General features: G+C 25.1%; 1 protein-coding gene across 4 annotated transcripts in view; it reads right to left on the minus strand.

The window, feature by feature from the left end:
• Positions 1-3,032: 3,032 nt before the first annotated feature.
• Positions 3,033-11,908, minus strand: part of LOC126895003 (uncharacterized) — a 50,981-nt gene continuing 42,105 nt past the window's right edge. For 2 of the 4 annotated variants that reach the window (XM_050666459.1, XM_050666456.1), the window contains 4 exons: positions 11,807-11,848; positions 8,853-9,012; positions 5,312-5,551; positions 3,033-3,229 (listed from right to left, as the gene is read on the minus strand). In XM_050666459.1, the coding sequence (XP_050522416.1) occupies positions 3,129-3,229; positions 5,312-5,551; positions 8,853-9,012; positions 11,807-11,848 (543 nt within the window). In that variant the 3' untranslated portion in view covers positions 3,033-3,128. The remainder of the gene's footprint in view (positions 3,230-5,311; positions 5,552-8,852; positions 9,013-11,806; positions 11,849-11,908) is intronic. The other 2 variants (XM_050666457.1, XM_050666458.1) reach the window with 1 other exon arrangement.

The raw sequence follows: 11,908 nt of genomic DNA on the forward strand, positions 1-11,908 counted from the left end.
TCAAACGAAAGGAAATTATATAAGGTTTCAATATAAAAAAATATTATTTTGATTTGTTAATATTTGAAAAAGTTATGGCAGTTTTTAAGAACAAAAAACATTCCGATAGAAGGTGATTTTTATCGCAAACATTATTTTTTTTTTAATTTCANGTTATGGCAGATTTAAGAACAAAAAACATTCCGATAGAAGGTGATTTTTATCGCAAACATTATTTTTTTTTTAATTTCGACAGCCATTTGCACATAGAAGATAAGGTCCGGACAAATTTTTTTTTTTCATTTTATAGTACATAAAATAAGCTTTAATTTGATATATGTTTAGAGGACGCAGTATTTCCGGAACATTTTCAAAAATTAAGTTTAAAAAGTTAATTTTTGTAAAAAAGTTGCTATTTTAAATCCCCCCCAATGAGCAGGTTAAGAGTTACACTTTCAAGAAATGATATCAAATGAAAGGTAATTATCTAAGGTTTTAGTATAAAAAAAAATTATGTTGATTTGTTTATTTTTGGAAAAATTATGGAAGTTTTAAGAAAAAAAATGACAAAATTTACCGATTTTTAAATTTGTAATTTTTTTGGATATTTCCCCCATTTTCGGGAAACGAGGGAATTTTTTTCAATTTTTAAGAGTATTGTCTCCAACTAGATACGATTTGTGATCTTTTGACGTATTTTTGAAAGAAATCGGTCTAGTGAGAGCAGAGAAAAAGTAGTGACAGACACAAAAAAAAATAAATAAACACATCATGGTATAATTAATAACTTCTCAGCTTCGCATCGAAGCTAAAATTTCAATTTCAAATATGCATAAAACATATAATATAAAATACAATTACCAATTAACAATTTTATATAATAATATAAGTAATGTATGAAAGTAATATATACAGTTTACAACTATGCATAATAAAATTCACTTAAAATTTAAACAATTTAATTTGTCATACTTTTTTNGTTGAAAGAAATCGGTCTAGTGAGAGCAGAGAAAAAGTAGTGAGAGACACAAAAAAAAAAAAAATAAACACATCATGGTAAAATTAATACCTTCTCAGCTTCGCATCGAAGCTAAAAAATAATTAAGAAAAAAAAAATTGTTTTTAATTAGTTCTGACTTTCATTATAAATATGTTAAAAATAAAGAAAATGACTATTTAACCTATTTTGTTAATTCTTTAAAGTTGATTTTTGTGAAAGTTTATAGTAAAAAAAAATTATTTATTACCATAACGTCTAGCTCAATTTACAAGTTTGACATTGATATCATTAAATAGAGAATTTTATGAAAATTCAAAAAATTGTATCGTTAAAATAAATATGCAGTCAGTAAGTTTTATAATTACTATTTATAATAAATTTATCAGAACAGCTCAATATTTTTTTGCATTTTTATGGTAATAGATAACTTAAATAGAAGTAATAGTAATAATTTCGCAGTAACTTTTGGTGTTTAAAAAGATTCTGCAATTGAAATATTTAGAACTTAATTAATTTTAATGATTTACTTTAACTAGATGAACCAATCAAAACAAAGTTGTTAAAAAGATATACTCAATTGTGCGTATTATAAAATTTGATTATAATTGTAATAATCCATTGTTAATTCAGGAGAAACTAACTATCATTTTTTTTAAGAAATGATTTATATAGCAACATGTTACCAAATAAATTGGAATATTATAGTCTAGTAGTAGCACAATAAATAGAGTAAAAAATGTATTAAATTAAAACTTATATTATATACTTAACTATGAAAAAAATTAAAATTTAAAATATTGATTTTCTTCTTGGTGAAAACGACTACCGTATTCAAATATATGCTATTTTTGTGTTAAAATTATAGTTTTGTATTTTATTTTATTTAAAATATCTTACAAGGGAAATATATTGACTTTCATGTATATTATATAACTTCATTTCATTTCAAAATCATTTGATTTTTATCTCATTTAGATTCAATAACTTCAATAAATATTAATGATCCCATCACTGTAGTCACTCTTCGCAAGAAGTAATTTCTTATTCATGTTAATACTATTTTACTATGTGGAATTTTTTGTGACTGCTATTTATTTTCCCAATCCTCACTTGACCTATATTTTTCAACGATACGGCAAATGATTACAATTCGTATTTAATTGAAGATATTACCCTCAAAAATGTAAAAAGATTTCCCCACTATCAAATAAAAATTTCTTAACCAAATAAATTTCTCCATAGAAACAATTAAAATCATTAATTTTTAATATTCTTAAAGTATCTACTGTCGAATTACATTTGATATGATAAAAGTATTGAACTACCAAAGTAAATAATTTTAGTTTGTAATTTATTAATTTTTTAACTCTTTTGTGTGTGCTACTACCAGTCTATAACATTCCAAATTTTTTTGTTACATGTTGCTGTATANTGTGCTACTACCAGTCTATAACATTCCAAATTTTTTTGTTACATGTTGCTGTATAAATCATAAAACTAAGAAAAATGAATGACTTTAGTTTCTACTGAATTTAACAATGGATTTTTACAATTATACTATAATCGATTTATATTCATTTTTTATGATAAACTTTCACTGTAAAGGACAAAAAAAGTAAGTTAAAAATCATTACTTTTAACATATGAAAAATCAAAATTTATAATAATTTTGAAAACAATTAATTATAAAATTTATATAATATATAATTAAAATATTATATTTTTGAATCTAAGAATTACTTAACTGAATAAAATTAAGGAAATAAAAGTTTATGTTGTTTTTGTAATTATCCTCAAATTTATTAAAATTAAACACCATCTACAGATTTTCAGAAGCGTTTTTTATAATAGTGATTTTAATCACTGTCAGATATCATTATACTTGACCCAACTATGTCACGTTCCCACTGTGACGGTTTTTTTTTTATAATTCTGTTACTATTATTACATATAGACATTCATAAAGTGCCTGATTATGTATTTCTATCGACACTTAAACATAGAAATATGATAATAATAATAATATTCATGTTCTAAATCATCACACAAAAACTTTTTTAGAATAAATTAAACATTTATTAACAAATATTATGTAACACAAATATTTTCAATAAGGTTTAACTATATTTTTATAAATGTTGAGTAGGAACTACTTCGCAAATTTAGGCAGCCAATCATTTTTCTCGTTATCATAACACATAAAAAATGATTTATCGCCCTTATAATCATTAATTATGTTTTTTTTCATATCTGAAACGAAATAAAAATTTACAATTATTATCAAAACAAGAGTAACTAATATTCGAAAAAATAAAAAATGTAGAAAGAATTAATACTGGAATTATCCAAGTAAGGTGGCGAAAATAAAGTTTAAAGATTCCTATTTGAAAACTTTGATTTTTTTGAACAGTATATCAAGCATTTTATTAAATAAAATTTTTATTCCTTTATTAATTTTTTTTTTAGATTTTTTAACTTGATAAATGATAAAATGATAAATAAACGAAATGATNATTCCTTTATTAATTTTTTTTTTAGATTTTTTAACTTCGAAATGATAAAAAAAATGATTTACTAAAGGATTGTAGTAATTTTTTTTCAATTAAAGAATATATTACTTCATGAAAATTAAAATGTTTGATAATTTTAAAAAAAGTTCAATTTTGGATCTAAAAAGATGGGACTATACATTAAGTTGAGGATGAGACGGTACTTATAAACTATTTTACGAGAACTACACCAAATACATGTAATACGACTTTTATTACAGGCATAAAATAAATAATAAATATATACGCCGCGACTATTATTTAAAGGAACAATAAAAATAATTAGTGGTAATGACGCCGTAAGTATACTAAGTATACTCAACACTTGAGAAACGTCACAATTTAAGAACTAATGTAGATATAATTATAATAAGTCGGCTAAATAGTTATAAGGGAAATTGTTATAATTAATATAATATAAAAGCATGTGCCAGGAGGTATTTATATTAAGGATTAATATACGTAAGGTAATGTTAAAAAAGGCAACTGACGGTGTACACGCGCAATAAGAAATCCCACTATATAAAAGGCAGCGAGTTTAATAGTTTATATATTAATTAACACAAGATTTATTAGAAGGCATAAACCTAAAACTCAAAAAGAGTAAGAAGTGTAGTCATACATAGTAAAGAAATGGTGTGAATATTTCTTTAAACCACATTCGTTCAGCAAATAACGTACAAGAAGATGAGTAAATAGGTGAAATCACGAAAGCCGACATTTTTGACTACAGCTGCAAACCTTTAGCACCAACGGACAGCATTGATATAGGCTGCTTGTTTAAAAAATCCAATATCTACATAATCAAAGTAACCACTCTCTTTTGTAGGATCTACACCGTATAATTTTGACGATTGTGGTCGAGTATAATTTTAAACATGTCTTATTGTGAAAATAACTAATTTATAATATTTTTTTATATTTTCTTTCAACAAACTTATCCATAAAGTAATAATACTCAAGAGTCAAAATAAAGATTTAGATTATTTATATGTGAGTTTTTATTTAAAATAAGAGACGGTAATATATACTGTAACAACTGATAGTAATTAAAATTTTTATTTCTAATAATCCTATAACATCTTACTCGAAGACGATTCTTTTGAATTATTAGAAAACATTAATAGACTACAATAAATAAGGGATTAAATTCCACAGTTAATAAAAATTGAACAAGGAAGAAAAAAAAAAAAAAATATTATGAAAAAATCATAAAGAAGTCAATTTTGAATCTGGTTAATTGGTTTTAATAAAATTTAATGTTCGTGAGAAAATATTTAAAAAAATTGTCATACAAATATGCAGACCTTTTAAAATTGTTAAAAATTTACATGAAAAATTATAAAATCACTTTATCCTTAAACGGTAAAGATATCATAAATACCTTTGGAATCTACCATAGATATGTTTAAAGTTATGTAGATGTGCAATTCAAAAGATTAGTAGAAGAAGAGGGAAAATCGAATATTTATAAACTACAATGTGAAAGTTGTGATGAATGTTACATTGGTAAAACAAAAAAACATTTGGTTAGATTTAAAGAACACTTAAGAAGCATCAATAATCAAGAAATTAATAAATCTCTTATGGATAAACATTTATTGACATATAATCACTCTATTTAAATCATAAAATTAATTAAAATAATACAAAGATCTTTATAAGTCATTAATATTAATATAATAAGAATAATGTTAATACGTCATTATTAACATTATTCCCAAAATACGTATACACGATTAATAATATTTGCAAAAAGTGGTGAATTTTCATTATATTTTACCATTGTAATTGAATTCGTTGTCCTGATTTGTATACTTATTGAGTAGATCATCAAGTTTATCGTCTTTTAATCGACCATTAAACAATTCGCATCTCAAAATGACTTCTTTTGCATACTCTTTTGACACAGTGCCATTATTTTTCTTATCGCCTGCGCGAAGTTGTTCGTAAAAAGCATCTTCTTTAGGTTTCAAACAGAAATAATAATTTCCGAAAATGAAATAAGAAATCGCCCCAATATCTAAGGAAATTTCAAAAAAAAAAATGTTTAATACAAAATATTAGCCTGTGCATTGGAATAAAATTCAAACATAAAGTAATAGAAATACTATTTCACTCGTCGAAAAATATAATTATAGATAGAGTTTTTAAATATTTGTTAAGTTTTTGCAAAGGCAAAGTACTTTTGATTCAAAAATCTTAACATTAATAATATTATTGCTAATTAATACATATATTTTGAATGGCAAAATCGTTACAGTAAATTTTAGTGTTTTTTTTATAAGTGCTCATTTGACTGAATTTATAGTAGAGAGAATAGTTAGTTCCATAAATAGACACGGCTCCGAATTAAAAATCATTAATTGTTTTAAAGTATTATATGCTCTTTTAATAGTTTTTTTTTAGAATTTACCTCAGTAATTTCAAATTTAAGTAAAATAATCTTATTATTAAACTTGAAAATATCTAACGACGTTTCTTAATAATAATGGCCTTTAAATTAGGTCTGCCGATATCTCTTGACATTTTAGCATTAGAATTGAGTTTAAAAACATTGATCACTAGAAGGTTCTATAATGACGTAGTTTTTATCTATAAATTAATGAATGGTAAATATTCCTGTCCAGAGTTTCTAAGTAAAATAAACTTTAAAATTCCAATTTGTAATTTAAGAAATAATCGCCCGTTTTTATTACCACAATTCCCAACAAACTTAAATATAATCCGGAGTATTGTGTATAATTTTAAATAGATGTAACAATATACTGAATTTAATTTTATAAAAATCATTTTTTCAAAATATATATATATATTTTTTTTTTTTTGAAAATTTTGAAATTTTTCGCTCTGATGGACGATATTACATAATAGAACGATTGTTAGGAAACATCTTTTTTTAATATTGTACACTACAAAAACAATAACTTTAAATAGGTTGAGAGGTGACAACTTAACCCACGCAACGAACAGTGGAGTCGCCACCTTATTAATAAGAAATCATTTCTTCATCAACTATTTATACGATAGGTCTTGATTATAAAAAAAAAAGACACCCAGTTAAATATTATTCTTCTTAGGATTCGCTGACGATGTTGCACTCCTAGCTAATAATGAGTATGATTTGGAAAAAACATTGGAAGAATTGGAGAGATGCTTCCAATATTATGATTTGACTATCAACTGGCAAAAAATTAAACTTATGATATGCTAAAAACCAGACCGATGCGCAAAATCGAAGTTAGGATCTATAAATAAATAAAAATTGTCATGTTCCATGTAATATTATATTAGTATTTATAATATTAACATATATTATGATGTTATCATTTGTACATGTATGTCACATATTATAAATATACAAGATTACCATTACAGGGTTCTTTTATTTAAAATACAAAACAACCAGTTAATTATGCGATAAAATCTACATATTGTAGAGATTATTAAGTAACGCCTACACGTAGGGCCCTCATTATAATTAAATTATTAAAATAGAAAGCCTCAGCTTCCAAGATCACGTTAGAGATCGGTAGCCTACCCATTTCTGACTACAAAAAGCCATTTTTCGCCGTCAAAACTAGTTCTTTGGATAATTTAAAAAAAAACAAAATCTACGACTTTCTACTCAATATTTCACTCTACGGGACTTGGTCGTTTTTTTTTTAATTAAGTAGGATTTCGAATTATTTCAATTTAAAAACACTTTGTTTATTTTCTAATTTTTTGGACTTAAAATTTTTCTTTTTCTTTAAAACTAAATGACACTTTGACATTTTAAAGTGAATTTTGTTTTGGTGAATCTTTTTACCTAAATTAATTTGTTTATCGAATTATAATATTTTATTTACTTATTTTTCTTATTGTGGAAATAAATGTGAAATATTATTTTAAACATTAAACTTTTTTTTTTAATTATTTTATGAACCCAATACCACTTTAAAGTATTTTTAGACAGTAAAAATTTATTGTGAGCTTTTCTTATTGTCCTTTTTTTAACAAACATCGCGCCGGCAGACAACGCAGAGATATTTACGAGTATATTTGCAGCATTTAATTTTAGTCTTGGTGATTATTGTGCCGCATCCTTTCAAGACGTCCGGACACATTGGGCTACCACAATACCAACTTGATAAATTTTTTATATAGATATAAATATTTTTGAATCTTGTTTTGGCCAGGCCAGAGGAAGATTTAAGAAATATTGGTGTTGATAACTCAACAAAATATATTCTCTCAAAATAAAATACTTATTCAACAAACGTAAAAAAAATTAATAAGGACAAATTATAAATTATATTTCTAATAAAATATAGAGTTTATAGAATCTTAAGCAAGTAAAATCGTTTATAGATTCTGTGTAATTAAATTATATTATGTAAAACTTGAATCGTTTANGTAATTAAATTATATTATTTAAAACTTGAATCGTTTACGTAAGTAATTATATTGACTATATGGCGTGTAGTGTAAATCGTAAACATAGTGTATTTAATACCAGAATCAACATTTAATTACTTCAAATATTATTGCATTACATAGGACGTAAGGTAAGTACAATTTAACCTATGCTTTCGAACCTCCTTTNGTAAATCGTAAACATAGTGTATTTAATACCAGAATCAACATTTAATTACTTCAAATATTATTGCATTACATAGGACGTAAGGTGAGTACAATTTAACCTATGCATTCGAACCTCCAACAATCTATTGCGTAATAAACAATTAATAAATCAATAAAAAAATATTTAACTTCCCAAAATTCCACAACCAAGTCCGATCTACCACTACGATCTTATATTTCTTATATTATTCTTTTTTGTTTTTATTTTTGGTTTATTACATCCAATAGCATTAGTATTAGTGTGAGGAAACGCTTCATAAATCATGGAGAATGACAACTATATGGCTACGAAACCTGGATAAAATATAAAAATATAGCAGTACAAGAAATACTTGAGAACTTTGAAATGTGGTGTTGGAGATGGATGTTGCGATTGAGTTGGATAGAAGTCCTTATTAACGAAAGTACACTGGGTGAAATAGATAAACGTACATAGATACACAAAACCATTAAAACATAGATTGGATTGTGACCATGATTGGTCATATATTGAGACACCATATTGAACTAATTTATAGAATAATAGAACGGAAAATTGAAGATAAGAGTGGCCGAAGACGTCCAAGAACTTTATTTTTCAAACAAATTATTTCCTATGCTAGACTATCAAGCTACACTTAATTGAAGAGAATAGCTGGAAAAAAGAAAAAGTGTAGAATGAATTTAAAATTCGATTAAAAATATTAAATATCAATTACTTGCTTCCTCCTCATCACTATCGTATCCTTCATGAGAAGCATATTGTTTTTCTACAAATTCTTTTATTTGTAATATATTAACGTCGTCATCTTTTAATTCTTGATTCTCATATTTATGTGACATTAATTGTCCGTAATAAAATGATATGGGATTCTCTTTCTATAAAAATTCAATTTTAAGTTCTTCATTGGTTTATAACAGTTAATAAAATAAATGTATATGTTAAAAAAACTAAAAAAACACGCTTTTAAAGCACATCGAAATAAAAAGTTTAAAATAATTTTTAAAATAAGCTTAAAACAGTAATGCTACTAATTTTTTTATAATAAAAATTATTTTAAACTTTTTAGTTTGATGTGCTTTAAAAGCGTGTTTTTTTAAACTATATATTTTTTTTATTTTGTTTCTATTGTGTAACACGTTTCTTTAGGCCCGTTTTACAATAGCGCGTTTTTTTTTGTTTCACAGTATACCGCGTTTTTGCTATAGCGTTTTCTATTTATTTTCAAAATGAATGTCCAACAGACAAAATGTATGGTAAAGGGTCAAAAAATATACTTAATAAAAAGAAAATATCTAAGGTGTTTTAAAAAAAAAAAATGATAATTTTCAGTAAAAAAGTTTGCTTTGTAGATTTGTAATTACTTACTTTAATTTATAATGAGTTTAAAAAAAAAACGTACACACTCTTTTTAAAAATGAATGTGTTATATTTCATTCTAAGGTATCCAAGAGAGTAATCAAAAGAGATGTAGGCATATGTTTTATTTAGAACAAAAATATTTAATGAAGATACAATTGTTTGGGGGGGGGTTTAGGTAGTGAACATTTTTTTTATTTATATGCCCTCTTAAAACAAACTTCAATTGCGCCACTGAAGGTATGACTTTTGTATCTTTTTTGTAGAGATATACATTTCTTTGAATTGAATCGTTTATATTAATTATACAGACTGTAGGTAAACTATTCATAAATAAAAACCCAACTTTTATGAATGTATTCACTTTTTTAATGAACGTTATTAGAACGTGTTCATTCGACAACAAAATGAATTTGAGTGTGAGCGAGTTATTTTTTACACGTAAACGAATTCAATTTTTTATTTAACGTTCCGGAATATTCTTAAAAACAAATAGTACTAATATTAAATAAAAAAGAATGCTAAATTCCAATTATTCTCCTATTTTACCTCCTCTAACCTTATGCCTTGTTGTGACTTGCCTGTATGTGCACACATAATTTTATTTTGTTGGAAACATTTTAATGTAATTAGCGATAGCCCGGCCCGGAGGGGACAAAGCCTGTGTATAATATACATGCATAAATACTCACTTGCATCTTTTTAATCGTTGCTGTCCATAGCATCGAATATAAAGGTTGCTACTCTAATATCCCTGTCCTTATACCTTTCATCCCTTGAATTCCACAAATTTGGTCTTTGTTGAACTTTATTTATTAAAATTTCAGTGTCTATAATGATAGTCGTTTAACGTGAACTTGCTAGGGGTAGAAGTCATGACAGAATGACGAAAAAATACAAGATGCGTACGTCGTAAGCGTCAATATGAACATGTTAATTCTATCAATGTTTGGTCAGGTCGCGTATTATATACCGGACCGATGAGATGACTGCGTACGGATCAAGAAAAACGCGTAACTTGAAATCCGTGGGCGTATCGTAAGCGGCGCTATTAAATGCTACATAGTAATAACGTTTCTATAAACGACGCATAAGAAAACGCACTAGTGTGAAACAGGCCATACAGTTTTGTTTTTATTTGATTACTACACGCCGTGTGCTTGAGTTATACAGAGTGATTTTTTTTATCATAACCCACTCAATTACTTACAGAATAAATATAATTTAAACGTTTTTTTTTTGGTTAACTTTAGTTACACATTATTCTTGAATTATTAACTATGCAATACTTTTTAAGTTCATCCCTTATACCTTTTAATGGGAACACATATTTTGAATTTAATAGTAAATGGCATTTGAATTCTTAACATAACTTAATTCGTTTATTACATATAAACAATTAAAGTTTAAAATTTTTAAGTTGATATACATATATAGTACACAAGGTATTACAAATACAGGTAGCTAATTGGTTTTATATAACATCAATATTGGCAAGTACACTGCATTGTTATTATCAATGGTAGTAAGGCACATTGTTGCGAGTTCATAAATACACTAAATGATAATATAAAAGTTTATCTATTGATAGTCGTAATTGATATTAAACAATCCGGGACTGTGACAGCGATGTCATAAAAAATTAATTAGCTACCTGTATTTGTAATTTTTGTGTATTATAGATGTATATTAACTCAAAAATTTGAAACTTTAAATGTTTATTTAACGTACCTATTGGATACCTTTTATAATGTATATATATGTACATTTATAGTTAAATGTAATTATTTTTATTTGGTGTATAATTTTTTTGCATTTTTAAATACATAAAGAATTATTTAATTACGCCTAACGCAATATTTACAAAAATACAAAAATTGACTAATTTTTTTTTCAAAAAAATTTATGTATTTATGTGTTTTATTTACTTTTTTGTAACTTTGCTCCTTTTCCCCTTTTTTATACTTTTAATCTGTATAACTTGAGTTTTTTAAATTAAAACATTTAAAAAGTATAATTCAATTATTTTTATAATATAAATTATCCAGCTAAGAAAACCACAGAATACAACTTTTGTGTTACTATTTTAGAAAATATTGTCATTTTTATATCTAGGCATGAGAAGTAGTATGATTTAAAATGCTTAATCATAAAAATAATAAACCCGTGCCTCATAACAAAATTATTATCGATCAATCATTTTCTTAAATAGAAGATTTTCTATAATATGAGCCTAAAATATACGTTTTTTACAAAATTGCATATTGAATAATTAAATTTTAAAAATATTTCTTTATATGTTTAACGACTCACCTCATTTTTTTCTGTGAGTGCTTCGAATTCATCATCATCAATCTACAAAACATTCATGTTTAGTTGTTAATATAACTACATTAAAAAGTTAACAAACATTCA

This window comes from Daktulosphaira vitifoliae, unplaced genomic scaffold (genome assembly GCF_025091365.1).
Source record: "Daktulosphaira vitifoliae isolate Bord-2020 unplaced genomic scaffold, ASM2509136v1 Scaffold_1, whole genome shotgun sequence".
Taxonomy (NCBI): Eukaryota; Metazoa; Arthropoda; class Insecta; order Hemiptera; family Phylloxeridae; genus Daktulosphaira; species Daktulosphaira vitifoliae.